The sequence below is a fragment of the Lithobates pipiens genome, unplaced genomic scaffold (genome assembly GCF_037356315.1).
Source record: "Lithobates pipiens isolate NorthernLeopardFrog02 unplaced genomic scaffold, aLitPip1_a1.2 Scaffold_27, whole genome shotgun sequence".
NCBI classification, from domain to species: Eukaryota; Metazoa; Chordata; class Amphibia; order Anura; family Ranidae; genus Lithobates; species Lithobates pipiens.
The window spans coordinates 228573906-228600896 of NW_027507788.1; the positions used below are offsets into that span (position 1 = coordinate 228573906).

Here is a 26991-nt window from a genome sequence, read left to right on the forward strand (position 1 = left end):
TGGTCTACATTTCCACTGCAGGCGGTCTTGTTGGATAGGGATCTCTGTAGCTGAGCATAAAAGTACAAAACTCCCCAGGAAAGTCACATTGTATCAGATTATGAATACATGATAAGTTATTGAAGGGAACTTGTTGGTTGAGGTATATGGGTGCCACCATCTTAGCCTTGTCTGCCCATCATCCACATCCTCTGGCTTCATCCACAGACCCAGAACAAGGTATTCAGGTCCCGAGTTCTGACTTTTCCGGTCACAGTCCTGTACAGGGGTAGCAACTGCGACCCGGCCCCATGCTCCGAGGGGCCTGTGAGGCCCCCTGTACACCTGGGTAGGAGGGACGCCGCTCCATATAGAGGAACCTTGGTTCCACTACATGCTGCTCCTCCACCCCTCCTATCCACCTCCTGCTGTGATTGGCCTCCTGTGCTCCTCCCTGCCCCCCCCTCCCCATCTGGGGGGGGGGGGGGGTCTGTCAGGATGGAGAGTGGGGAAGGGACACATTTCCCTTCTTTGTCTTAATGAATAGATTAATTGATCTGTAATGATCGCTGACTCTGTTCATTCAGAACGGAGGCATAGTAAACTTTCTACTATGCTTCAGTTAGTCAATGAACAGGAAGCCTCTGTACAGAGCGCTCTTCCTGTCCATTCACTCTGGAGGCTGCAGAGATGAAGACGGAGGGCCGTGTGTCCTCAATCTCCTTTCACTGTCTCAAAGGTGAAACATCAGAGGTCTGTTTAGACCCCCCGATATCCCAACGGGGCTCCTAAAAAATTGTAAAAAAAAAAAAAAAATTAACTAAAAATTAAATTGTAATAAATAAATAAATAAAAATTGTAAAACAATAAAATAAAATAACAAAACTAAAAAAACGAGTGACACCAGTGGAGTAGCTACCAGGGTCGCAAAGGTCGCACTTGCAACCGGATCCTGGAATTCTGCCACTGTGGGGGGTTAGGGGGCCCGGGGGCCCTTTCTGGTTTCTTGCACTGATGCCCTGAAGGTTCTGGTTACGCCTCTGGGTCAGGGTACTCTTAGTGGACTGAGGAGGGGAGTAACAAAGAGGAACCACTTTCAGAGGGGTGCATGGGGGGAGGGGGTGACCTCTGGTGCTCTGGGAGTCCTTTGTCATCCTTTTAATGTTTATTTGTAAATATACAGAAATCTGTTCAGAAATATATAATTTCCCTAAATGTGTTTAAAAAAAAAGGTTGCTGTAAAAGCTGAAGCGCCCTCCCCCTGCCCCTCCCCCTCCCCCTCCGCAGTGGTATCATTTATCCCAACCCCCATCACTGTCACATTTGCTAGACCGTTTGCATGTAAATGTAAAAAAAAAAATTGTTAAAGTGGGTGTAAACCTCTCCATATCCCCAGCGCAGTGACCGGCCTCAGGTGGTACACAAATCCTCATACATAAGTTGTACCTGTTTATCTGCTGCCTTCTCTCTACAATGGCTCCAAGTGTAGAATTTACACAGCAGTTCTGAGCTCCGGAAGGCAAGGGGGGTGGGGATAGTGGGGATATGACATCACACACTGCAAACAATAGAGCGGTGAGCTGAGTGTAATCTGAGACCTGAGCGGACGGAATGGGTGCACACCTCTCCCTCTACACGGTCTCACAGGTAAACACGCACAACCCATGGCTCCCGCTGCTGTGTTAGCCAATGAGGAGCGAGAGACCCGGGAGAACCGCTGCTCATGTGTAAATCGCTGGATCGAGATAGGGCTCTGGTAAGTGTAGGGAGGGGGAGGGGTGGTGGGCTACACCCAGCAGGCATTTTCTGCATTTAGAACCTCTTTAAGGAAATAAGAAAAGTAATGAATTTACTAAAAGCTGTCATTATACGGTATATATATATATATATATATATTACTTCTATACAAATCTCAGAATATTTTGTCTCCTGTAGTGGGGACGCCGACCCTAAAACTCACCCGGGACTGTAATGCCTCCAGGGTCACCCTGACGTGTTGCTCGGAGGTCGCCAGCTCCCCGGCTTTGCTCTCTATTTGGTTCTTCTCCCCTTCGTTTTTCCTCACTTGGGTCTGGACCTCCAGGACCTCCCTCTGCAGCCTCTGAACGTCGCTCTTCAGCTCACCAATCAGATCGTTCCTCCGGCTCACCTCCGATTTCAGCTCAGATACCAGCTGGAGAGGACAGTGATATGTATAAAGCCATGGACTGCTGCGGACTCACCCCTCCCCCTCCCCCATGTACATGGCGCCCCCCCCATACTGAGCCCTGCCTGCCAGCGGTAAGCAATGCCCTCTAAACGCATTGCCGCAGCGGTGACCTGAAACGCAGCGGTCACTTTCCCAGATGGAAGTCACTCCCTTGCTGGACGAGACGCTGCAGAATAGCAGTTAGTTTTCTACTACAATCCCCCTCAGCCAGAGTCTGACCTCACTTTTCTCTACTGCCGGTAAAGCCATGCAGATTGGTCAAGCCACACCCCCTCCGCCTGTGATTGGATAATAAATAAATAGCAAAATATTGATGAGTTCAACCCTGTGCTATAGACATGTGCACCGCCGAAAAATGTGTTCATTTTCGTTTCATTCTTTTTTTTTTTTTCTTTTTTTTTTTTGGGTCATTCGTTATGTTCGCAATTTGTAAATTCGAAAAAATTCATAGATTCGAAAATTGAAAATCCGAAAAAATAACTAAGCAATAATAACTTAATTTATACTATGGGACTATTAAATTCCAGGTATTGGAATTTCCTTTCAAATTTGGCTGTTAGTGAATGTAACAAATTTATCCGAAAATTATCTGAAATAATCATTTCGCATCTAAACCAATGGAACGGAATGAGTTAATAATAATACAGTAAAATAACAACAATAATAATAATAATAAAAACGTTTTGTTATTATTATTATTATTATTATTATTATTATTATTTATTATTAATTCATTCTGTTCCATTGATTTAGATGCGGCATTCGTTATTTTGGATAAATTTGTATTCGTTACGTTCACTAGCAGTCAAATTTGAAAGGAAATTCCAATACCTATAATTTAATAGTTAGTAATAGTTAAGTTATTATTAGTTAGTCATTATTTCAGATTTTTTTATTTCGAATTTAGATTTTTTTTTAAATTCACTTTCTTTTTTAAATATACCAATTTTTTCTAAATCAGGTTTTTGTTTGAATTTTTACGAATTTTTTCGAATTCGCGCTTTTTTTTTTTTAGAATTTATGAAATTCTTTCGAATTTACACATTTTTTTTCATGAGTCATTATTTCGGATTTTTTCATTTCAAATTTTACAAATTTACATTTTTTTTTTTCGAATTCACAAATTTTTTTGAAATCACGTTTTTTTTTTAATTTTACGAATTTTCGAATTCGCGCTTTTTTTTTATAGAATTTACGAAATTCTTTCGAATTTGCGCTTTTATTAGAATTTACACATTTTTTCATGAGTCATTATTTTGGATTTTTTCATTTCAAATTTTACGAATTTACATTTTTTTTTCTAATTCACTTTCTATTTCGAATTTACCAATTTTTTCGAAATCGTGTTTTTTTTTAAATAATTTTACGAATTTTTTTCAAATTCGCGCTTTTTTTTCCCGAATTTACGAAATTCTTTCGAATTTGCGCTTTTGTTAGAATTTACAAATTTTTTTCATGAGTCATTATTTCAGATTTTTTAATTTCAAATTTTACGAATTTACATTTTTTTTTTCTAATTCACTTTCTTTTTCGAATTTACAAATTTTTTCTAAATCACGTTTTTTTTTTAATTTTACGAATTTTCGAATTCGCGCTTTTTTTTCGAATTTACGAAATTCTTTCGAATTTGCGCTTTTATTAGAATTTACAATTTTTTTTTCATGAGTCATTATTTCAGATTTTTTAATTTCGAATTTTACGAATTTACATTTTTTTTTTTTAAATTCACTTTCTTTTTCGAATTGACACATTTTTTCAAATTTGCGATTTTTTTTTTAGAATTTTACGAATTTTTTAGAATTCGCGATTATTTTTTTTTTTTTTGTGCATGCGTTCCTCTATGTACTTATATTGTACGGCATTGTAGGTGGATCACAGTGATAAACGCCACCACTTGTTTATTTGCTTTAGTAAATCTACGCTTTGGGGTCTATTTATACACCCGCCATGAATAATCCCTGTAATTTACCCAATATGTTTATTTCCGGTGATCCTTAGCTCCATCTAGTGGTCATAAAAAATATATTTTTTTCTGATTGACCTATTTTAATACTGCATTATGGCCATTAGATGGAGCTTCCGACCACAAGAAATAAACAAATTGGGCAATCGATGGGGTCTGCTCGTGGTGGGTGTGTAAATGTCTCATCAGGAGTAGTCCTCATAATTTCCCCAATATGTTTATTTCCTATGTTCGCCAGCGCCATCTAGTGTCCATAATTTGGCACTTTTGTGAGTGAGGTATTTCAAGCATTATGGCCACTAGAGGGAGACGAGAATCATAGAGAATAAACTAATTGAGCAAATTATGAGGATTACTCGTGGCGGGTGTTTAAATGATGAGACATTTACACACCCGCCACAAGTAGTCCCCATTATTTGTCCCCATTATTTGCCCAATTAATTTATTTCTTGTGGTCGTCAGCTCCATCTAGTGGCTACAATGCAGTATTGAAATGCCTCAAGCAGAAAAAAAAAGGAATTATGACCACTAGATGGAGCTCAGGATTATAGGAAATAAACACATTGGTCAAATTATGGGGGCTATTCGTGACGGGCGTGTAACCCATTATTTGCCCTTATTTGTTTATTCCCTGTGCTGGCCAGCTCCATCAAGTGCCCATAACACTTTGGGGCAATTGTGGCTACTACTTGTGGCGGGTGTGTAAATGATGAGACACCCGCCACAAATAGTCCTCATTATTTGACCATTTAGTTTATTTCCTGCGTTCGTCAGCTCCCTCTAGTGTCCATAACACTTGAAATACCTCTATCAGAAAAATACCAAATTATGGCCACTAGATGGAGCTGAAGATCATAGGAAATAAACACTTTGGGGCAATTGTGGCTACTACTTGTGGCGGGTGTGTAAATGATGAGACACCCGCCACGAGTAGTCCTCATTATTTGACCATTTAGGTTATTTCCTGCGTTCGTCAGCTCCCTCTAGTGGCCATAGTGCTTGAAATACCTCAATCAGAAAAATACAGAATTATGGCCACTAGATGGAGCTGAAGATCATAGGAAATAAACACTTTGGGGCAATTGTGGCTACTACTTGTGGTGGGTGTGTAAATGATGAGACACCCGCCACGAGTAGTCCCCATTATTTGACCATTTAGTTTATTTCCTGCATTTATCAGCTCCCTCTAGTGGCCATAGTGCTTGAAATACCTCAATCAGAAAAATACAGAAATATGGCCACTAGAGGGAGCTGATGAACACAAGAAATAAACATATTGGGCAAGTAATGGAGACTACTTGTGAGACATTTACACACCAGCCACTATAAGTCCCACTTATTTGCCTAATTTGTTTATTTCCTGTGTTCGTCAGCTCCATCTAGTGGCCCTAATGCAGTATTGAAATACCTCAAGCAGAAAAAAAAATGAATTATGGCCACTAGGTGGAGCTCAGGATTATAGGAAAAAAAACATATTGGTCAATCTATGGGGGCTAGTCGTGATGGGTGTGTAACCCATTATTTGCCCTTATTTGTTTATTTCCTGTGTTGGCCAGCTCCATCTAGTGTCCATAACATTTGAAATAACGCTATCAGAAAAATAAAGAATTATGGCCACTAGATGGAGCTGAAGATTATAGGAAATAAACACTTTGGGGCAATTGTGGGTACTACTTGTGGCGGGTATGTAAATGATGAGACACCCGCCACGAGTAGTCCCCATTATTTGACCATTTTGTTTATTTCCTGCGTTCGTCAGCTCCCTCTAGTGGCCATAGTGCTTGAAATACCTCAATCAGAAAAATACTGAATTATGGCCACTAGAGGGAGCTGATGAACACAAGAAATACACATATTGGGCAAATAATGGAGACTACTTGTGAGACATTCACACACCAGCCACGATAAGTCCCACTTATTTTCCCAATTTGTTTGTTTCCTGTGTTCGTCAGCTCCATCTAGTGGCCATAATGCAGTATTGAAAAACCTTAATCAAATAAAATACCAAATTATTGCCACTAGAGGGAGCCGCGGATCATAGGAAATAAATATAAATATTGGGCAAATAATGGGGATTATTTGTGACGGGTGTGTAAATTTTGAGACATTTTCTTATTTATTTTTTTTATAAATAGAATTAAAATTAAAATTTACATCAAAGCGCATCAACACACATTCTGGTGTGAGTCCGCCGTAAATATAAATTCCAACAGGGAGAATCAGATTCCCATTGTAACGCCAGCAATAGGTGGGCGGAGTTGAGAACGGCAGGGATTTATCTGATTGGCTGTCACAGTCAGTAAAACTCAAATGGGCATAAAAAGAAGATTTATCGGACTTTAGGGCGGGTCACCTAATTATCGGGTTGTCACCTGTCTCAGGTAATAGTTCTCCTTCTCCATCGCCGCCATCATCTCTTCGTGCTTCCTTTCTTCGCGCATGCTGGAAAACTAAAAAAAAAGCAAATCAATAATAACAAAGATGAAGAAAAAAAATATGGATGCGTCCCGGATTCCCGCCCAATGATGTGCCGCTCAGCAAGTTTTGTGATGCCCATCCCCCACCTTCATCCTGCTCAGTGTATAACAAATCAGCACACAGGCTCAATGAAAAAGTCGGCACTCATCCACAGGCTGTGAAATCTTCTGTAACTGTAATGAGCAGCACACCATGGTGTCGACGCGTTTCGGCTTGGTACAGCCTTAGTTTTTGTTATGACTAAGGCTGCACCTGGCTGAAACGCGTCAACACTGTCTATGCCACGGCGTTTTCATTATAGCTATTTAATAAAGGGGACGCTACAGTCCACGGATGAGTGACGCCTTTTGCGTTCAGACTATATGGTGGGCATCCAGCGGGCCCCTAGACACAGCACCGTCACTTGCACGCAGACATCGGACCTATCCGGGGTGAGCACAGAGAGTTCGCTTTTGGATAGCCAATCAGCAACACCCATAATGGGAGGGTCCTACAAGAGCTCCACCTTAACTCCTCCCCATGCAGCTCCCAGTGCCTGAAATATGTTGGCAGATCAGAAAGGCATTTAGATAAGAAAACGGACTCCATAGAAGCCGGCGAGGTCACATGACGGAAGAGATCACAACGCCGCCCCCTCCTGGTCGGTACCTTGTTGGACATGGCCTGCAGCTGCACTCCTCTCTCTATCAGCTCTCTCTGTAAATCTTCTTTTTCAGACTCGGATTTTCTGAGTTTGGACTGGTGGGAGGAGATGGTTCTCTGCAGAGAGGAAATGACGCCTGCGGAGATAAAGGAGACGTCGTTATCGCTCCTGTGTGCGGTCACTCCTCTGTCTGGGTGTGACATGAACCCCTCCCCCCCCTGGATGACCAGAGGCAGGAGCGGGGGGCGCGGGAGATCTCATGGTTGGAGTATATAGGTATATAGGACTTACAAGAATGCAGCGACCTGCGATGACCCCGGAGGCTCCGCCTACATAAGTGAAGGCAAAACTTTTTTTGGTGTCCCGGAATAGAGGGGGAAATCTTCTAATGGGGGGATTTGTTCCTGCGATAATTAAAGGGGAGGAGATATCCTCTCACTTCCTGTTTAGTCTACAAGACAGGAAGTGGAGGGAAATCTCCACAATGAGACACAGATGCCGAAAAATTCCTAATGGCGCTGCCCACACGTCTGCCGGCATGCGCAGCGCGGAGTTTCGGTGTAGCGAGATCTTTGCAAACGTGGTCGGGGAATTCTTTTGCTCGTTTCTCCCATTGAAATGAATGGGCTTCCCTACACACAACGCACGGGAAACACACGCATGCGTGGCGTGAATGGAGCCTCAAACCTTGTTTACACTTTTGGTTCAGGGGCGGTAAAAAATACATTTTTACCGCCCACAACCACCCCCCCCCCCCCTCTTTAAGGTAGCGAAGGGAGGGTACATATCCAATGGCCGTCCTGCTGTCTCATACAACTGAATGGGCCCCCCCCCCCCCCCGCAACCGCAACGCACGTGGTCTCTGCGTGTCAATATGGAGTTTAGGAGGTTAAAATAGGCAGAGAGGAGGCAATGGAACTCCGCTCCACCACCAGTCAAATGCCCTCTGAAGAGCGATCCAACACGAGTGTAAACAAGAACTTTCTCTATTTATAACAATAAAAAAAGAGAAAAAAAAATGGCCTCAGATATAAGTACTATTCTATATTATTATAATAATATATATTTTAAATGTTTCTTTACAGCACCTTGTGAAATGTTATAATCCTTCCTGATGACCTCCAATTCCTCCTCAAGTTTCTGTAGCTCAGATTTGTCCAAAGATCCAACATCGTCCTCCTCTTCCTTCTCCTCCTCATCGTCCTTCTCATCTTCCTCCTCCTTCTTCTCCTCCTCTTCCTCCTCATCATCCTTCTCTGGTTCTGCTGTTGTTTTCTCTCCATCTAGTGTGTGTTCCGCGTTCTCATCGTCATGTAAGATCTGCTGATTATTATTATATTATATTATATTATATTATATTATATTATTATTATTATTATATTATATTATTATTATTATTATATTATATTATTATTATATTATATTATTATATTATATTATTATTATTATTATTATATTATTATTATTATTATTATTATTATTATATTATTATTATTATTATTATTTATATTATTATATTATTTATTATTATAATATATTATTATTATTATTATTATAATATTATTATATTATATTATTATTATATTATATTATTATTATATTATATTATTATTATATTATTATTATTATTATATTATATTATTATTATTATTATTATTATTATTATTATTAATATTATTATATTATTATATTATATTATATTATTATTATTATATTATATTATTATTATGATATATTATTATTATTATATTATTATATTATATTATTATTATTATTTATATTATTATATTATATTATTATTATGATATATTATTATTATTATATTATTATTATGATATGATATGGGATTATTTATGTAATTATAATACAGTAATTACCGTATATATATATATATATATATATATATATATATATATATATATATATATATATATATATATATAGTGCCAGTGTGTGCAGAGCGGGGGACACTACAATGACAAATACCATTCAAGACAGGGAGGGTGAGGGCGGCTCTGATCCTGAGAGCTTACAATTTAAAAGTATAGATAAAGATTGATAATTTAGGGATCTGGTTATAAAAAAAATAAAAAAAAAACAAAGAAAAACAAATACATAGCCGTTTGTCCAGTGAATCTGCATTTACATTCACTCTGTGCGAATTTGCCCACTTTCACCCCCTTCCTGCCCAGGCCAAATTTTTCAGATTTCAGCTCTCTCACACTTTGAATGACAATTACGCGGTCATGTAACACTGTACACATAGGATATTTTGTTCACACAAATAGAGTTTTCTTTTGGAAATATTTATTCCCCACTGGATCCCCCCCCCCCCCCCCCCCAGAACTGGAAGACCACTCTGTAGCTATCTTTCAGCTATAACATAGTCAGCAAGTGGTTGACAAGTGCACTTTTATTAAAATATAGCATTACGGCCACTAGATGGAGCTGAGGAGCATAGGAAATACATATATATGTGCAGCAAGAGATACAATGCAACAATTCTAGAGAGAGGGAATTACTAAATAAGTATAATCATTGGTTACAATTATTTGCTAATTCCTTTCTTCCAGAATGAGGCATTTTTCTCCCATAATAATAAAACAAAATTCGTTGTGAAGTGACAAATAGCCTAAAGAACGTTCATTTTTGTCCAATTCTCACAGGATGAATGTACATTCAGATTCACCGGGGGGGCGGCTGTGGCATTTTGTATATAAATGGACCTCTTAGCCCTTGTACACACGGTCGGAGAATCCGTCGGAATGTGTCCTATCGGACCGTGTTGTCGGATAATCCGACTGTGTGTGGTCTGCATCGGACTGACTCCATCGGAAGATCCGTCGGACCCAATTTTCCAACATGTTGGAAATATTTCCCGACCAACTGGTTCGATAGGACCTAATCCGATCATGTGTAGAGAATTCTGATCGGACAAAGTGCCACACATGCTCAGATCAAATTCCTACACCAAAGCTATTGGCTACTAGCCTGAACGTAGTCCCGTCGTAACGAAATAACGTCATCACGTTCTGAAAGATCAGATTTTTCGCCAACTTGGTCCGACTGTGTGTATGCAACAGTTTCCGACAAAATCCGATGGGCAAAATCCGACGGATTTGGTTGTGGAAATCTCCGACCCGTGTGTACAGGGGCTTAGTATGCTGGTGGCCTCCTCATAGACGGTGTCATCTATGACCAGGTTTACTTTTATGCCTCGTACACCCGGCCGGGTTCAGCTGTGATTTACAGAAGACTCGCAAAGCTTTCAGCAAGCTTCTTGCACAACTTTCTTGCCACCCATGTAAGGCATATGTGTGAGGGCAAAGAGGGGGGTCTGTAATGCTGAGACATGGTACATATCCATCAATGGATAGCCGGGATTGCTGTGCTCCCTGTATGCTCCCAGCACAGTGACTGAGCTGTCACAGGCAGCTCTTGGTTTCTTGCTATGACCATGTGACCATTGTGACTGCAAATCATAGTGGTCATGTGATCAGGAGGGCCATCCTGCCCCACCCCCCTTCTCCCCGGGTGCATAGACCCAATAAGAGAGATGTTGGGGCTGGGCAGGAAGGCGTTAAATCACCCTTCAGCTCCAGTTGGGAGCTTCTAAACACAGACCATAATAGGAGTGCTGGAGGACAAGCTGCCGGCAGACCTCAGTGCCTAAGGTGAGGGTGACGTCATCCTCTTTCCAGCCAGATCTCAGAGAACATTAAGTAGCCCAAATCTCACAAGGAAACCATCAAGATCTCGGGAGATCTGGGCCACCATACATTCCTTGGAACGTGGCCCCCAGCACTACGGACGGTGGGAGAAGTGAGTATATTATCTATTTTTCCCCCCACAGGTTCTCTTTTGCCCCTTTATGGGTTGTTTAAGGAAAGTGGAGTGGGGTGAGGCTCGCTGAAGAAGTGGATCTTGCCTGAAGTGCACAGTCCCCTGGAAGCCTTCTGATAAAACACCAAAGGCCCTCACTACCCTGTTTCCCCGAAAATAAGACCTAGCGTGATTGTCGGTGTTGGCTGCAATATAAGCCCTACCCCCCCAAATAAGCCCTACTGTATTTCCCAGAAAATAAGCCCTACCCTGAAAATAAGACCTACAAGGGCTTTAACTAGGGCTTATTTGGGGGGGGGGGGCGTAGGGCTTATATTGCAGCCATCACCAACAATCATGCTAGGTCTTATTTTCAGGGAAACAGGGTAGTAAGATTCCTGCTGTGATGCCGGAGGTGACAAAAAACAAGGGGGATCTCATTTGGGACACAGAGAGCAACAAAATCATTTCATTTCATCGAGTGGGAAAGAGGTAGAACCTCTGTCCTCTGCCATTGGGGGAGGGGGAACCCCTCAGCATTTATCCCTGCAACACCAAGACAGGAAATGTGAGGAAGAGGGGAGGAAGGCTCAAGCTGCAGCCGACCCAACTATCTAACCTAAATAACCCAAACTATGCTAAACAAAACACAAACGTCAAGGAGAGAGGAAAATGAAGATGGATATCCTATAAATCATGTCCCATTTCCCAAAGGAAAGATGAGAAGACCAGAGAGATTCTCAACGCGTTTCAATATAATTGGCCCCTTCTTCAGGAGGAGAAGTGCCCCGTCTCTAATATCCCTCCCAGGAGTCCGCGATTCAGAACGATCACTTCTCAGGCCTGATGAAGGGGCACTTTAGTCCCCGAAACACATTGGATTTCTTTTATTTCAATAATTTTTATTGAAGATTTTCAGTATAACAAAGCAAAATAGATGAACATTCCTTATAATAAGCAAGTAAAATCCACTTTTGCATATACAAGGGTAATCTAGAAAAACATAGATCTAGACAAAAACCTAACAGTACAGATCTGTATAACAACCAGACATGGTGTTTCCATATCAACTGCAGTGTCAAGGACCCATAGCATACAATTAATTCCCAACCGTGGAAAATGTCCAGGCAAGGCTCACAAGCCCGTAGTCCCTGATGCCCCAAACGGGATCAAGCTGCAGACCAGGGGCCGGGCTCGCTCACCAAGACCAGGGCACTCCCCATCCATCTCATCCGAGGTCCAAAATTTGAGGTACCGCTAGAAAATTGTGTAATCAACTAATCCAAAAGATAGCTACTGTCTGTCTTCTAACCCCTTTCGGGGTGCCACATAGTACACCAAGAGAGGTGGCAAAGGAGGGAAAAGAGAAAACGTTGGAAATGATAGAAAAAGGAATAAAGAATGTAAATTGCTATTCAGGCATTACTCACTCCATAGGCCATGGTTCCAGGCCGCACCCCCGGAATGAGAGAAATATTACACTTTGTTGCCCAAGGTTCCCAAATCAACCGGAATCTCTCTGTTTTGTCTTTCCATTTGGCCACTATTTGTTCTTGTACCATAATCCAAGTTACCTTGGTTTTAAACATCTTAAAGGAGACCGTGTGTTTCTTCCAGGCTTTAGCTATCGTAACTTTGGCTCCAAGAAAAATAAAAAACGCCAGTTGCTGCAAATGTTTGGGTAGAGTCGGAATAATGTGATTTAGCAGGGCTGTACTGGGATGTGGGGCTATGGTGGTCCCTGTAATGGAGCTAATTGTGCAAAACACTTTCCGCCAAAAAGTGCGGATGCGAGGGCAAGACCACCAGACATGAGACATGTCACCTTCCAGACCACAGCCCCTGAAGCACACTGACGAGGAGCCCTGAAAGATCTTGGCCAGCCTGGAAGGAACATAGTACCATCTAAATAAAACTTTGACACTCGCCTCTACGAGCGAGATATTCAGGATACCTTTGTGAGCTCTCATAGCAGCCCCATACCATTGTTTCGACTCCCAGGTGTGGCCCAAGTCAGCTTCCCAAGCCCGAGCATAAGGGGGCTTATTGTCCGTCTTCAAAAGAGCCGTGTAGATCAGTGAGATGCCCCCCCTCTGGTCCGTAGCCTGAGCACACCATTGTTCATATTGTGTCATAAAAGGGGGAAGTGGCTTAGAGGTCCAAATGGAATTTAAAAAGTGTGAGAGTTGTGTAAATCTGTATAATTCCGAATCGGGCATATCTAGTTTCTTTCTGCAGTGTGCTAAGGATAGAGGGCCTGTGGGGGAAAAGAAGTGTCCAATTCTGTACAACCCCTTATCCGTCCACCATTTAAAAGCTTCTATATCTTCCCCCGGGGGGAAATCCCCATTGTGGAAAATGTGTGTTAGCGGTTTAAGTGGGGAGATCAGCGATTCCCGTTTAAAAAGGTTAGAGCTCAGCGCCATGGAGTGTGAAAGGGTGGGAGCTATAATCGCCGGTTTGCGTTTAGGGTTGCAACTCATCAGGAAATCTATCGTGTGGTGAGGAGTAGACTGTCTTTCCATCAACAACCAATCCGGTTTTACCGAACCGGAAAAAGCCATAGATATCTGGGCCAATTGCGCTGCTTGATAATAACCCCACAAGTTGGGAAGACCCAGACCCCCTTGAGATTTCAGCCGGTAAAGCGTGTTTGAGGAGCATCTGTAACCTTTCTTTCCCCAAACAAACCTCACAATGTCCGTTTGTAATTTGTTCAGAAATGTTTTGGGGATCGGAATTGGGAGGGAACGAAACAAGTACAAAAGACGCGGTAAAAGTGTCATTTTCACCGCATTAATCCTACCAAGCCAGGAAATCCCACATCCAGACCAACGAGTCAAATCCGTTCTACATTTTTTCGCCATGTTAGGATAGTTAGCTTGAAATAGCGTGTGTATGTCCGAAGTGAGATTGATCCCTAAATAAGGAAGCTGGGAGTGAGCCCAGGAGAAGGTAAAATTGTTCGACAGTTGGGAGAGCATATCCGCGGAGATCGTAATGTTCAGAGCTAAAGATTTTTCCATATTGACCTTTAGGCCCGAGATCCTACTAAAATCCAATAAAGTCCGGTTAATTATGGGCATAGAGGTTAAGGGCGAGGTAACAAAAAGGAGGAGGTCGTCCGCATAAAGAGCACATTTGTGTTCACAAGACCCGCACATGACTCCCCTAATGTCGGGGTTGGAGCGTAAGGCAATGGCTAAAGTTTCTATGGCTATGGCAAAGAGAAGCGGTGATAGTGGGCATCCCTGTCTTGTCCCCCTACCGATGCTAAATGCGTTAGAGTACCTACCCATTAGACGTACCTGAGCCGTAGGATGCGAATATAGTGCCGATATAAGATTAAGAAAGTACTGGCCGCACCCCCATCTCCCCAGAATATCAGTTAGGTATGACCAGTCAATGGAATCAAAAGCCTTATGAAGGTCGATGGATAACAGAAATCCTTGTTGCGGGGTACCCCCATCCCACTGTGCCTTAAGGAGTGTTATTATATCTACTGCACGTCTAATCTGGTCTGGTCCCTGTCTCCCAGGGATGAATCCCACCTGATCTTTGTGTATGTATCTAGGGATAAAGCTTGAAAGTCTGTTCGCCAGAATTTTTGTCATTATTTTAATGTCATTATTCATAAGCGAAATAGGCCGATAATTGCCCACCTCGCTGGCATCCTTTCCGGGTTTCGGAATCACTGAAATAAATGCCGAGTTCATATCCGGGTGCAAGGAGGCTCCATCCCTGAGAGAATTGAACATTTTCACCAGATAAGGGGCCAGACCAGGGCCAAACTTCTTATAATACCCATTGGAGAATCCGTCCGGACCCGGAGCAGAACCCACGGTAAGAGATTTAATAGTGTCAAGGACTTCTGCAAGAGTGAACGGATCCTCCAACAGATCCTTATGTGCCTTGGATATCTCGGGCAATGGGAGAGCATTCAGGAATGTCTCGCAGACATTTGTAGGGGGGACAGGGCCTTGTTTATATAATTCCGAGAAGAACCGCATAAAAGTTTCCATTACTTTAAAGGGATTCTGAGACAGGTCCCCTGAATGAACCCTGATCTTAGGAAAAGAGTGTGAACGTGGCTTGGGGGTCAGTTTTACCGCTAATTTTGAGCCAATCCTGTCCTTCTGAGAATAAAATCTGGCCCCCGTCCAGGTAAGATGTTGAGCAGCCGCTGTAGTCAGGGACATGTTTAGTCGGGCCTTGGCCTCGTCTAGTTTGGCTAGGGAATCTGCCGTGGGTCGTTGTTTATGTGCCTTAGCTAGTGAACGGAATTCTTTTGTGAATTTGAGAGTGTCGGCCTGATGTTGTGCTTTGAGATTAGAGGACAACTGTATCAACTTGCCTCTTATTACAGTTTTATGTGCAGCCCATAGTGTAACCGGCGATATTTCCCCTGTATCATTCAGCTCAAAGTATTCTCTGATAGAAGCCGCTATATCTGCGCTATGTGCAGGATCGCTCAGAATGGATTCCCGGAGACGCCAGCACGGGCGACTCCCTGAACCCATAGGTCTCCTGGACACTACAACCACCATGGAGTGATCCGATAATGACGAGTCGAGAATTCTCGCATGTTCTAGCAAGGGGATCGTTTGGGGTTTTGTAAAAATGTGATCTATTCTAGCATAAGTGTGGTGTGGGGCCGAAAAGTGTGTATAGTCCTTTGCCCGTGGGTTCATCTCTCTCCAAGTATCAATCAGACCCTCAGAGTGGATTGTGTGGGCAATGTTAACGCTCTGTTTCGACGGACGTTTAGGTTTGGACCTACCCGATGCTAACTTGTCAAGAGAAAAATCAAATGCTACATTCGAGTCTCCTCCAATAAACACCGTGCCCTTAAGGCGGTGTCGCAGCTTCCCCAGCATGGATGTAAAGAAGGTGCTTTGGCCCTTGTTGGGCGCGTAATAGGAAACAAAAGTGTAGCATTCCCCATCTATGTGTCCGGATACCAGTATATATCGACCCTGAGGGTCCATAAAAGTCTCAGGTTGAGATAGGTTAATATGTTTGGAGATACACACTGCTACCCCTCTAGTTTTGTTCTCTGCGGAGGCTAGAAAAAATTGAGGATAATGTTGATGTAGATATGTGGGTTTGAAAGTAGAAGGGAAGTGTGTTTCCTGAAGTAAGATAATGTCCGCGTGTACGGAGCGGTAATGTTCGAAGAGCTTCCGTCGTTTGAGTGGGGAGTTAAGGCCTTGAGTGTTATGTGAAAGAATTTTAAGGGTGGGCGGCCTAATGGGTGTGTCAGTCATGGACCAGAGGAGGGCAAACTACACAAAAGATCAAAGACTCACCGCTCCCATGAAGAGGGCCACACTGTCTGCAATTCATGAGCCACCAGTAATAACCACAAAAGTCCCGGAGTGCAGGCTGGATGTCAAAGCTGAATTGGAGATACCTGCAAAATACATAGAGAGAGAGAAGAAGGGAAGAAAAGAACATGAAGAAGAAAGGAAAAACAAAAGGAGAACGGACAGTAGCATGAGAAAAACCATGTCGCATGAACAATATGCTATCAAATAAATTCCTACAGGCGACCCCAGTCCCCATCAAACCCCCTGAGAGGTCAGAATCCCCCCAACCAACCCTTAATTGCAAAAATTCGGGGAAACCCTAGATGAGGGTATCCCGAATGCGGCTCAGAAGCGCCGAAAGTGCCTCTGAACCAGGAGGAGCGCACTGAAACCACCACCACCCCGCCACCTTTAACTATATAAACTATTGGGCCGGCAAGGGCCCATATTTAACTGCTAACAGAGCGCCCATAATGAGCTGAAACAGGGTGACTGAAATTCTAGACCCATATCAAAAGGTATGCACCCGGTAAGTCGATCCAGTCCCACCACCCCATTCCCCCTTTCCCGCACATAGGTATGGTGATGCACTGACCCAACCTCTATCGAATCTCTACCTAGGACCCGTATTAAGTTGTACAACAAGATAAACATAAACATTAACTAAAGCAGGCCCCCTGGGACATCCCTTGTAGCCGCTGAGAGCAGACCCAATATTATCACCAACAGGATAGTCACATGTCTGGTCTTGCCGCTGTGAAAATAGCCTGTTTCACCAACTGCAAAAGTTATGAGAGTCAGTTACCGATACTTCAGACAGGAAGTAAAAGAGGCCATCCTGGATCTATGGCAAAGAACAGATCTTTTTTGTAGGAAAAAAAAAAAAAAAAAAAACACCCAAAAAATGGAGCAATAAAGGCCCAACATGTATTTCTCCAGATGTGAGAAGACCTCCCTCATATTTCCCTGAACATCAAAGAGGGAGTGAGGGGGGCTCCCAAATTTCCCTGTGTCCCAGAGCACGTGGTACAATCAGGGGATCCATTCAAAAAAAAGGGGTAGAAGAGCATCCCCAGAAGGGGAAACAAAAGCTGTCTCAAGGTGGTAAATTTTCCTTTGAACGTTTGGAGCTTTGTGTCAGCCAGATCTGTTGCAGCGGACTCGCTGGGGACGGTCTCTTGACTGATGCAGGGGTCCCCCTGTTGGATTGTTCCGTTGTGGGTTCCAAATGTATCAGGCCAATTCGAGTCAAAAGTTTTTCGCCTTCCTGGAACGAGGAGAAACCAAAGCTTTTGTTCTTATATGAAAAATTCAGCCGCAAAGGAAATGACCATCTGTATGCGATTTCTTTATCCAATAACACTTGTAGTAATGGTTTGAGCGATCGTCTCCTCTGTATAGTGTATGGGGAGAGGTCAGCGAATATCTGGATCTTGTGACCCTGAAACGATAGGTTCTCCGCATATCTGGATTTACGCATGACCTCTTCTTTCACAGAGTAATAATGGGGTTTGACTATAATGTCTCTGGGTAAGCCGTCAGTACGGGGAGCCTGGAGAGCCCTGTGAGCTCTATCCAATTCCAAATGGCGCTCTGGGATGTCTGGGATCAAATTCTTAATGAGAGATCTCATCACCTTATGTACCTCTTTTTCAGTTTCGGGGATCCCCCTCACCCTGAAATTGTATCTTCTCGATCTGTTTTCAAGGTCATCGATTTTTGAAAACGCTGTTTCCAGTTGGTCCTGAACCTCCTCTAATCTGGCCGAATTCTGGTTGATCCGGGATACTGCCTGGTCAGTTTTCCGTTCCACAGTGTCCAGTCTCTGACCTATCTGCTGTAAATCTGCCTGTAGAGAGGTAGTGATCTGGTTTACCTGCACTGCAAGGCTTTTGGACAATATGTGAGAGAAAGCAGTCATCATGGAAGGAAAGTCTGTGGGGGGGGGGAGATCATCTTGTGCCTCACTGACTGCAAGCAGCAGGCCTGTATGTGGATCCCTCATAGGGGTGGAGGGATATCCTGTGCTCAATCCACCCAGCAGGGATTCAGTGGAGGAGGGAGAGTTAGCTATCTGTAAGGGGGCACAGTCTGTACCTTGGAAAGGCAAATGTTCTTGGTCCTGATCCGCAATGGAGGTGTCCTGTGGCGCTGTGGCCGGGAGGCCTCGTGACGCCGCCGCCATCTTGGCATAGCTGACAGGGCCGCTTTCAGCCTTCATGCGGCCGGATAGATCCTTCCTGGCGTTCGGGGTCGCCATCCGCGGGATCCCGGAGTATTCCCCCGTTCGGATCCGCCTGTTTGCTGTGCGTTAGGGCGCTCTGTGCTCCGTGGTGGTCTTTACAGGGCTGTGGTGGAGCGGAGCTCTAGAAGCCGGCGGCCATCTTGGGAGACTCCGCGCATGCGCTCTGGATTTCTTTTATTACCCGCTTTATGTCATAACAACATTCTGGATACTAACAAGTGAGTCAACAACAACTAAGACCTTTAAAAGCCTTTATTGCTATCTGTGCCCCCCCACCCCACCCCACCCCACCCCACCCCATCCCACCCCATGGCCCTCATTTCTTGATTTCTTGGAGTCATAGGGTTAAAAAGTGAGTGATTACCTCCCTTATGGAGACACAGACAGAAATAAAAACCCGACAGAGGTTCTTACCCTATACTTCATTCATGGCTAAAAAATAGTTTTACCTGTTGTTGGGCTAAGGTAGGTACACTACATATAAATATTCAGTATTTATACAGGATACGGAACTTGTGACATCACTAATACTTCATTACCTCGGCCTCCATCTGAGGGCTCTGACCATCTCTATGTAGCTCAGAGAAGCTCCCAGCCAAGGATATGGTGGAGACATTTCTCTCCGAGAACAGATCCCGGGGACTTGATGGTGAATTCAGAACTTCCCGTGTCACATCCCGAGCGGGGGAGCGTTCCTCGTATTCAGGGAATCCGTTTGTACTATGGAGGCTTCCATCATCCAACTGCTCCCCCGAAGAACTGTCCTAAAATAACATGAACCGGTCAGTAACCAACAGAGACACGCCCCTTGTTCATGGCCTTGTGAAGGTACATAGACTACCAACAGACCACCATTATCATAGACCACCATTATCATAGACCACCATTATCATAGACCACCATGATCACAATACTCCAATAACGAGTACATTAGACTATCAACAGACCACCATTATCATAGACCCTCATTATCATAGACCCCCATGATTACTAGAGTCCAATAATGAGTACATAGGCTACTAATAGACCACCATTATCATAGACCACCATGATCACAATACTCCATTATTGAGTGCATGGGTTACAAATAGATCACCATTATCACAACAGAGTTTGGCTCTTTGTTGAGTGAAAAATGCCGCAGCCATGTTGGGGGTTGGTAAAAATAAAAGCGTGTGGACCACCTGTTTCATACCCCCCCCCCCCCCCCACCACCTTAAGCACTAATAAGATTTGCTGATTTTTTTTACACATTTTGTTTGCTTTGGTACATGTCCCCCAGCCACCCCTCCCCCCCCCCCCCAATGTTATTTGTGTGACAATCCTTTGCCTTTCACCCTAGAAAATGTCCTTTACTGTCTTTTAATGGTTGACTCCCATTGACTTCAATAGGGTTCAGCTTCAGCACCGAATCTTTAGTCATATTTACCGAATCTGCCTTGAACCAAACCGAAATACAACATACTGCCACTGTGCAGCAACTGGAAGTATAAAATGAATGACTGGAATGGGTCACATGATCACATGGGTCACATGATCTCTCACCAACTGCTGCAGAATCCTTACTGGCTCCTCCCCTCTAGCCATATAAGGGACAATAATACTAACAAAGTCCTGGAAGGTGACCGACCTCCTCTCTGCCTGTATGTGGACGGCTCGGGTGCTGGAGATCGCTCTGAAGTTTGGAGATCTCGTTTCTGAGAGTTGAAATGATCTGATCCTTCCGCTTCGTCTCCACCTCGAACCTGGAGAGACGATTGATCTCTTCTCCCAACTTTAGAAGGCATCGCTCCTAGAAACACATACATGGTGTTGGTGTCACTTTACATACAGGGACCCTGTGATCATTTTAACAATGCAAACGGGGGGTTACAGACAGCAATAGAGACCAGATGGGGGCGCTAACTCTTCCCTGCTGTATCCAAAACCAGCAAAAAAAAAAAAGTTTTTGTAGCATTATGTGATATTTATAATAAAACTGAAGAAGATTGCAATTTTGAATATTCTCAGGTTATATTCTCTGCCATTCAAAAGCTGAAAATTCTGCATTATGGCCACCTGATGGCGCTGAGGAGCATACTTATTCGTTGTGCTTGTACTTAGATGTTGGTTGGACATCTGAGCACCATCAATTCACTTTAAATAACCAAACAGCCCCACCCACACATGTTTCTCTCTACATAGAAGGCTTGGGGGGGGGGGGGGGGATGGTGAATGGACATGCCCAGAGATTGGCTACTCCTTGGGGAAACCAGGACAAATGGCTTGAAGTTACTAACACGCAGGCATGTACTGGCCATCGGGACTACCGGGAGTTTCCCGGTGGGCCAATGGCTCAGTGCGCCACTCTGATGTAAGGGGGCTGGTGATGGGACACTCTGATGTAAGGGGGCTGGTGATGGGACACTCTGATGTAAGGGGGCTGGTGATGGGACTCTGATGTAAGGGGGTGGTGATGGGACACTCTGATGTAAGGGGGCTGGTGATGGGACACTCTGATGTAAGGGGGCTGGTGATGGGACACTCTGATGTAAGGGGGCTGCTGATGGGACACTCTGATGTAAGGGGGTTCTGATGGGACACTCTGATGTAAGGGGTCTGGTGATGGGACACTCTGATGTAAGGGGGTGGTGATGGGATACTCTGATGTAAGGGGGCTGCTGATGGGACACTCTGATGTAAGGGGGCTGCTGATGGGACACTCTGATGTAAGGGGGTTCTGATGGGACACTCTGATGTAAGGGGGCTGGTGATGGGACACTCTGATGTAAGGGGGCTGGTGATGGGACACTCTGATGTAAGGGGGCTGGTGATGGGACACTCTGATGTAAGGGGGCTGGTGATGGGACACTCTGATGTAAGGGGGCTGGTGATGGGACGCTCTGATGTAAGGGGACTGGTGATGGGACACTCTGATGTAAGGGGACTGGTGATGGGACACTCTGATGTAAGGGGGCTGTTGATGGGCCACTCTGATGTAAGGGGGCTGGTGATGGGACACTCTGATGTAAGGGGGTGGTGATGGGACACTCTGATGGAAGGGGGCTGGTGATGGGACACTCTGATGTAAGGGGGCTGGTGATGGGACACTCTGATGTAAGGGGGTGCTGATGGGACACTCTGATGTAAGGGGGCTGGTGATGGGACACTCTGATGTAAGGGGGCTGGTGATGGGACACTCTGATGTAAGGGGGCTGTTGATGGGCCACTCTGATGTAAGAGGGTTCTGATGGGACACTCTGATGTAAGGGGGCTGCTCATGGGACACTCTGATGTAAGGGGGCTGGTGATGGGACACTCTGATGTAAGGGGGCTGCTCATGGGACACTCTGATGTAAGGGGGCTGGTGATGGGACACTCTGATGTAAGGGGGCTGCTCATGGGACACTCTGATGTAAGGGGGTGGTGATGGGACACTCTGATGTAAGGGGGTGGTGATGAGACACTCTGATGTAAGGGGGCTGCTCATGGGACACTCTGATGTAAGGGGGCTGCTCATGGGACACTCTGATGTAAGGGGGCTGATGGTGGGACACTCTGATGTAAGGGGGCTGATGGTGGGACACTCTGATGTAAGGGGGCTGGTGATGGGACACTCTGATGTAAGGGGGCTGGTGATGGGACACTCTGATGTAAGGGGGCTGGTTATGGGACACTCTGATGTAAGGGGGCTGCTCATGGGACACTCTGATGTAAGGGGGCTGATGATGGGACACTCTGATGTAAGGGGGCTGGTGATGGGACACTCTGATGTAAGGGGGCTGGTGATGGGACACTCTGATGTAAGGGGGCTGGTGATGGGACACTCTGATGTAAGGGGGCTGGTTATGGGACACTCTGATGTAAGGGGGGCTGGTGATGGGACACTCTGATGTAAGGGGGGCTGGTGATGGGACACTCTGATGTAAGGGGGTGGTGATGGGACACTCTGATGTAAGGGGGCTGGTGATGGGACACTCTGATGTAAGGGGGCTGGTGATGGGTCACTCTGATGTAAGGGGGTGGTGATGGGACACTCTGATGTAAGGGGGCTGGTGATGAGACACTCTGATGTAAGGGGGCTGCTCATGGGACACTCTGATGTAAGGGGGCTGATGGTGGGACACTCTGATGTAAGGGGGTTGGTGATGAGACACTCTGATGTAAGGGGGCTGCTCATGGGACACTCTGATGTAAGGGGGCTGATGGTGGGACACTCTGATGTAAGGGGGTTGGTGATGGGACACTCTGATGTAAGGGGGCTGGTGATGGGACACTCTGATGTAAGGGGGCTGGTGATGGGACACTCTGATGTAAGGGGGCTGGTGATGGGACACTCTGATGTAAGGGGGGCTGGCGATGGGACACTCTGATGTAAGGGGGGCTGGCGATGGGACACTCTGATGTAAGGGGGTTGCTGATGGGACGCTCTGATGTAAGGGGGCTGGTGATGGGACACTCTGATGTAAGGGGGCTGGTGATGGGACACTCTGATGTAAGGGGGGCTGGCGATGGGACACTCTGATGTAAGGGGGGCTGGCGATGGGACACTCTGATGTAAGGGGGTTGCTGATGGGACACTCTGATGTAAAGGGGCTGGCGATGGGACACTCTGATGTAAGGGGGCTGGTGATGGGACACTCTGATGTAAGGGGGCTGCTGATGGGACACTCTGATGTAAAGGGGCTGGCGATGGGACACTCTGATGTAAGGGGGCTGGTGATGGGACACTCTGATGTAAGGGGGCTGGTGATGGGACACTCTGATGTAAGGGGGTGGTGATGGGACACTCTGATGTAAGGGGGCTGGTGATGGGACACTCTGATGTAAGGGGGTTGGTGATGGGACACTCTGATGTAAGGGGGCTGGTGATGGGACACTCTGATGTAAGGGGGTGGTGATGGGACACTCTGATGTAAGGGGGCTGGTGATGGGACACTCTGATGTAAGGGGGTGGTGATGGGACACTCTGATGTAAGGGGGCTGGTGATGGGACACTCTGATGTAAGGGGGCTGGTGATGGGACACTCTGATGTAAGGGGGCTGGTGATGGGACACTCTGATGTAAGGGGGCTGGTGATGGGACACTCTGATGTAAGGGGGCTGGTGATGGGACACTATGATGTAAGGGGGCTGGTGATGGGACACTCTGATGTAAGGGGGCTGGTGATGGGACACTCTGATGTAAGGGGGTGCTGATGGGACACTCAAAAAGTAAATGGGCCAGTCTGGATGAAGTCCAGGGCCAAATTTCTGTCTCAGTCCAGCCTTGCTAACACGGCAGAAGGCTCGGTCCACCATCATCATTAAGCTGGAGGTGCCCACATTAGCCCCAGATATGAAGACTCTCTGATCTAGATAAAGCCTGGTGGGAACACTTGAGTGAAGTCTATGGGCCCCTTAGGAGACACACATTGAGGTTGATGATTTCTACCTTCTCATGGAGCACCGACATATACCATGGCGTCTTGATCTCTACAGAGGTGAGATATGTCTGAGGGCTCTGAGTTCCGATGTGATGGAGAATCGGCGAGGGCCCGTCCCAAATGCTGCTCCTGTTGTGATCGGCGGAGCTATGAATGTGAGGGAGCTTCCGGTCTATAAAGTTATAATGAAGAGCAACGGAAGAAACAAGGTCACATCATGGAGAACTATTTATCAAGGGATAAAAATTAGACATTTATCAACAAAGTCGGAGATCGGCTTCTGTACAGTTATAGTCAGGTGCTTGACTAGAGACAACCTGCGATTTAGGACACTGTGCTGCAATACTCTCTGGACGTCAGCTGAATGGTGTTAACACGACCTTCGCCTCCATCCACCAGGGGGAGCTGACAAGCAAAAGGAGCTCAAGAGACTTGAAAGTTGGAAGCACTGACTCATGGGAGATGAAGTTTGGAAAATAAACCTTACTATGGCAGTCTATGGACCATTGGACTACACTTTCCATTGGGTGCCAGGTATAAAGGGAGAGTTGTATTTTTCTCATATCTTTGCTGTGAGAAGGCTGACCCCTGTTGCTGTATTGCTGAGACTGGTGAGAGGACACTGCTGCCATTAACCTGTTGCTGCTGGCAGAGAGTGAGCACATAGGAACTGACTAGCTGCATTATTTACTGCATGCAGACTTTACTGGGACTGTGCTCATGTGCACCACCGTAAAGACTGGGCCCCAGTGCTAGCCGGCTGAATACATAGGGCCAAAGACTGCTCACTCAGCCACTTCACAAGAAATTTTCCTATTGTCCACTGTAGGAGGCAATGCTTTAGGGAGTCTTAAATTTAATTTCTGCCATTCATATAGAGTACACTCTAAAGCAGCGGGTCTCAAACTGGTGGACCTCCAGCCGTTCCGAAACTACAGGTCCCATCATGCCTCTGCCTGTGGGAGTCATGCTTGTAACTGTCAGCCTTGCAATGCCCCATGGGACTTGTAGTTTCAGAACTGCTGGAGGGCCGCCAGTTTGAGACCCCCCTGCTCTAAAGAGCTCTATAGCTGGCTGTTTATAGAGGAATTATCGCAGTATTGATTTCATTGCTGTTATTGTTTTATTAAATAAGCCCAAAATCATCAGAATGGCAGACAGAAGATTTCTGGAGTCAGTAAATAGGGAAGACAGAAGGAAAACTGAACACTATTAATATTCTGGAAACCATTACCCATCGGGAGAGAGAGTCCGCCATTTTTACAATATCCGTGGTGTGATCCGCCGGAGGAGTGCAAGTCGGTGACCTGAGAGGAGATGATGCTTTCAAAGGAGAACGCCGCGCTGGACGAAAATCCCGGAGACTGCAAGGTGAAAAAAAGAATTCTCTGTTACAACCAAAAACGTAAATGTATTTTATTGGGATTTTATGTGATGGACCAACACAAAGTGTCACATAATTGTGAAGTGGAAGGAAAATGATACAAATAAATATGTGAAAAGTGTGTGTGTGTGTGGGGGGGGGGGGGGCATTTGTATGGCGCCCCCCGGAGTCAATACTTTGTAGAACCTCCTTTCTCTACAAGTCTTTTTGGGGGTGTCTCTACCAGCTTTGCACATCTAGAGAGGACATTTTTGCCCATTCTTCTTCTTGGTAAAAATATCTCAAGCTCTGTCAGATTGGATGGAGAGCGTCTGTGATCAGCAATTTTCGCTCTCACTCTCTCATACTGGTCACTGGAAGTACAACATGGCACCTCATGGCAAAGAACTCTCTGAGGATCTGAAGATAAGAATTGCTGCTCTACATAAAGATGGCCTAGGCTATAAGAAGATTGCCAAGACCCTGAAACTGATCTGCAGCACGGTGGGCAAGACCATACAGCGGTATAACAGGACAGGTTCCCCTCAGAACAGGCCTCGCCATGGTCCACCAAAGAAGTTGAGGTCACGTGCTCAGCGTCATATCCAGAGGTTGTCTTTGGGAAATAGACGTATGAGTGCTGCCAGCATTGCTGCAGAGGTTGTAGGGGTGGGGGGTCAGCCTGTCAGTGCTCAGACCATACGCCACACACTGCATCAAATTGGTCTGCATGGCTGTCATCCCAGAAGGAAGCCTCTTCTAAAGATGATGCACAAGAAAGACCACAAACAGTTTTCTGAAGACAAGCAGACTAAGGAGATGGATTACTGGAACCATGTCCTGTGGTCTGATGAGACCAAGATAAAGGTATTTGGTGTCAGATGGTGTCAGGCGTGTGTGGGGGCAACCAGGTGAGGAGGACAAAGACAAGTGTGTCTTGTCTACAGTCAAGCATGGTGGTGGGAGTGTCATGGTCTGGGGCTGCCTGAGTGCTGCCGGCACTGGGGGGCTACAGATCATTGAGGGGACCATGAATGCCAACATGTACTGTGACATACTGAAGCAGAGCATGATCCCCTCCCTTCAGAGACTGGGCCGCAGGGCAGTATTCCAACATGATAACCACCCCAAACACACCTCCAACACCACCACTGCCTTGCTAAAGAAGCTGAGGGTAAAGGTGATGGACTGGCCAAGCATGTCTCCAGACCTAAACCCTATTGGTCATCTGTGGGACATCCTCAGAGGGAAGGTGGAGGAGGGGAAGGTCTCCAACATCCACCAGCTCTGTGATGTCATCATGGGGGAGGGGAAGAGGACTCCAGTGACAACCTGTGAAGCTCTGGTGACCTCCATGCCCAAGAGGGTGAAGGCAGTGCTGGAAAATAATGGCGGCCACACAAAATATTGACACTTTGGGCCCAATTTGGACAATTTTTGTTGCCAGCGGTTTAGACATTAATGGCTGTGTGTTGAGTTATTTGGAGGGGACAGGAAATTTACACTGTTATACAAGCTGTACACTCACTACTTTACATTGTAGACAAGTGTCATTTCTTTGTATGTTGGGACTGC

At 45.2% G+C, this 26991-nt stretch overlaps 1 protein-coding gene across 2 annotated transcripts in view; it reads right to left on the minus strand.

Annotated features, from left to right (window-relative positions):
• Window positions 1-26991, minus strand: part of CCDC27 (coiled-coil domain containing 27) — a 72879-nt gene that overhangs the window by 20325 nt on the left and 25563 nt on the right. The window contains exons 3-10 of one of the 2 annotated variants that reach the window (XM_077458356.1): window positions 25288-25417; window positions 24062-24225; window positions 20279-20440; window positions 19188-19412; window positions 8361-8595; window positions 7278-7408; window positions 6524-6601; window positions 1940-2152 (exon numbers count right to left, since the gene is read on the minus strand). In XM_077458356.1, coding sequence (XP_077314482.1) covers window positions 1940-2152; window positions 6524-6601; window positions 7278-7408; window positions 8361-8595; window positions 19188-19412; window positions 20279-20440; window positions 24062-24225; window positions 25288-25417 — 1338 coding nt within the window. The remainder of the gene's footprint in view (window positions 1-1939; window positions 2153-6523; window positions 6602-7277; window positions 7409-8360; window positions 8596-19187; window positions 19413-20278; window positions 20441-24061; window positions 24226-25287; window positions 25418-26991) is intronic. The other variant, XM_077458357.1, reaches the window with a different exon arrangement.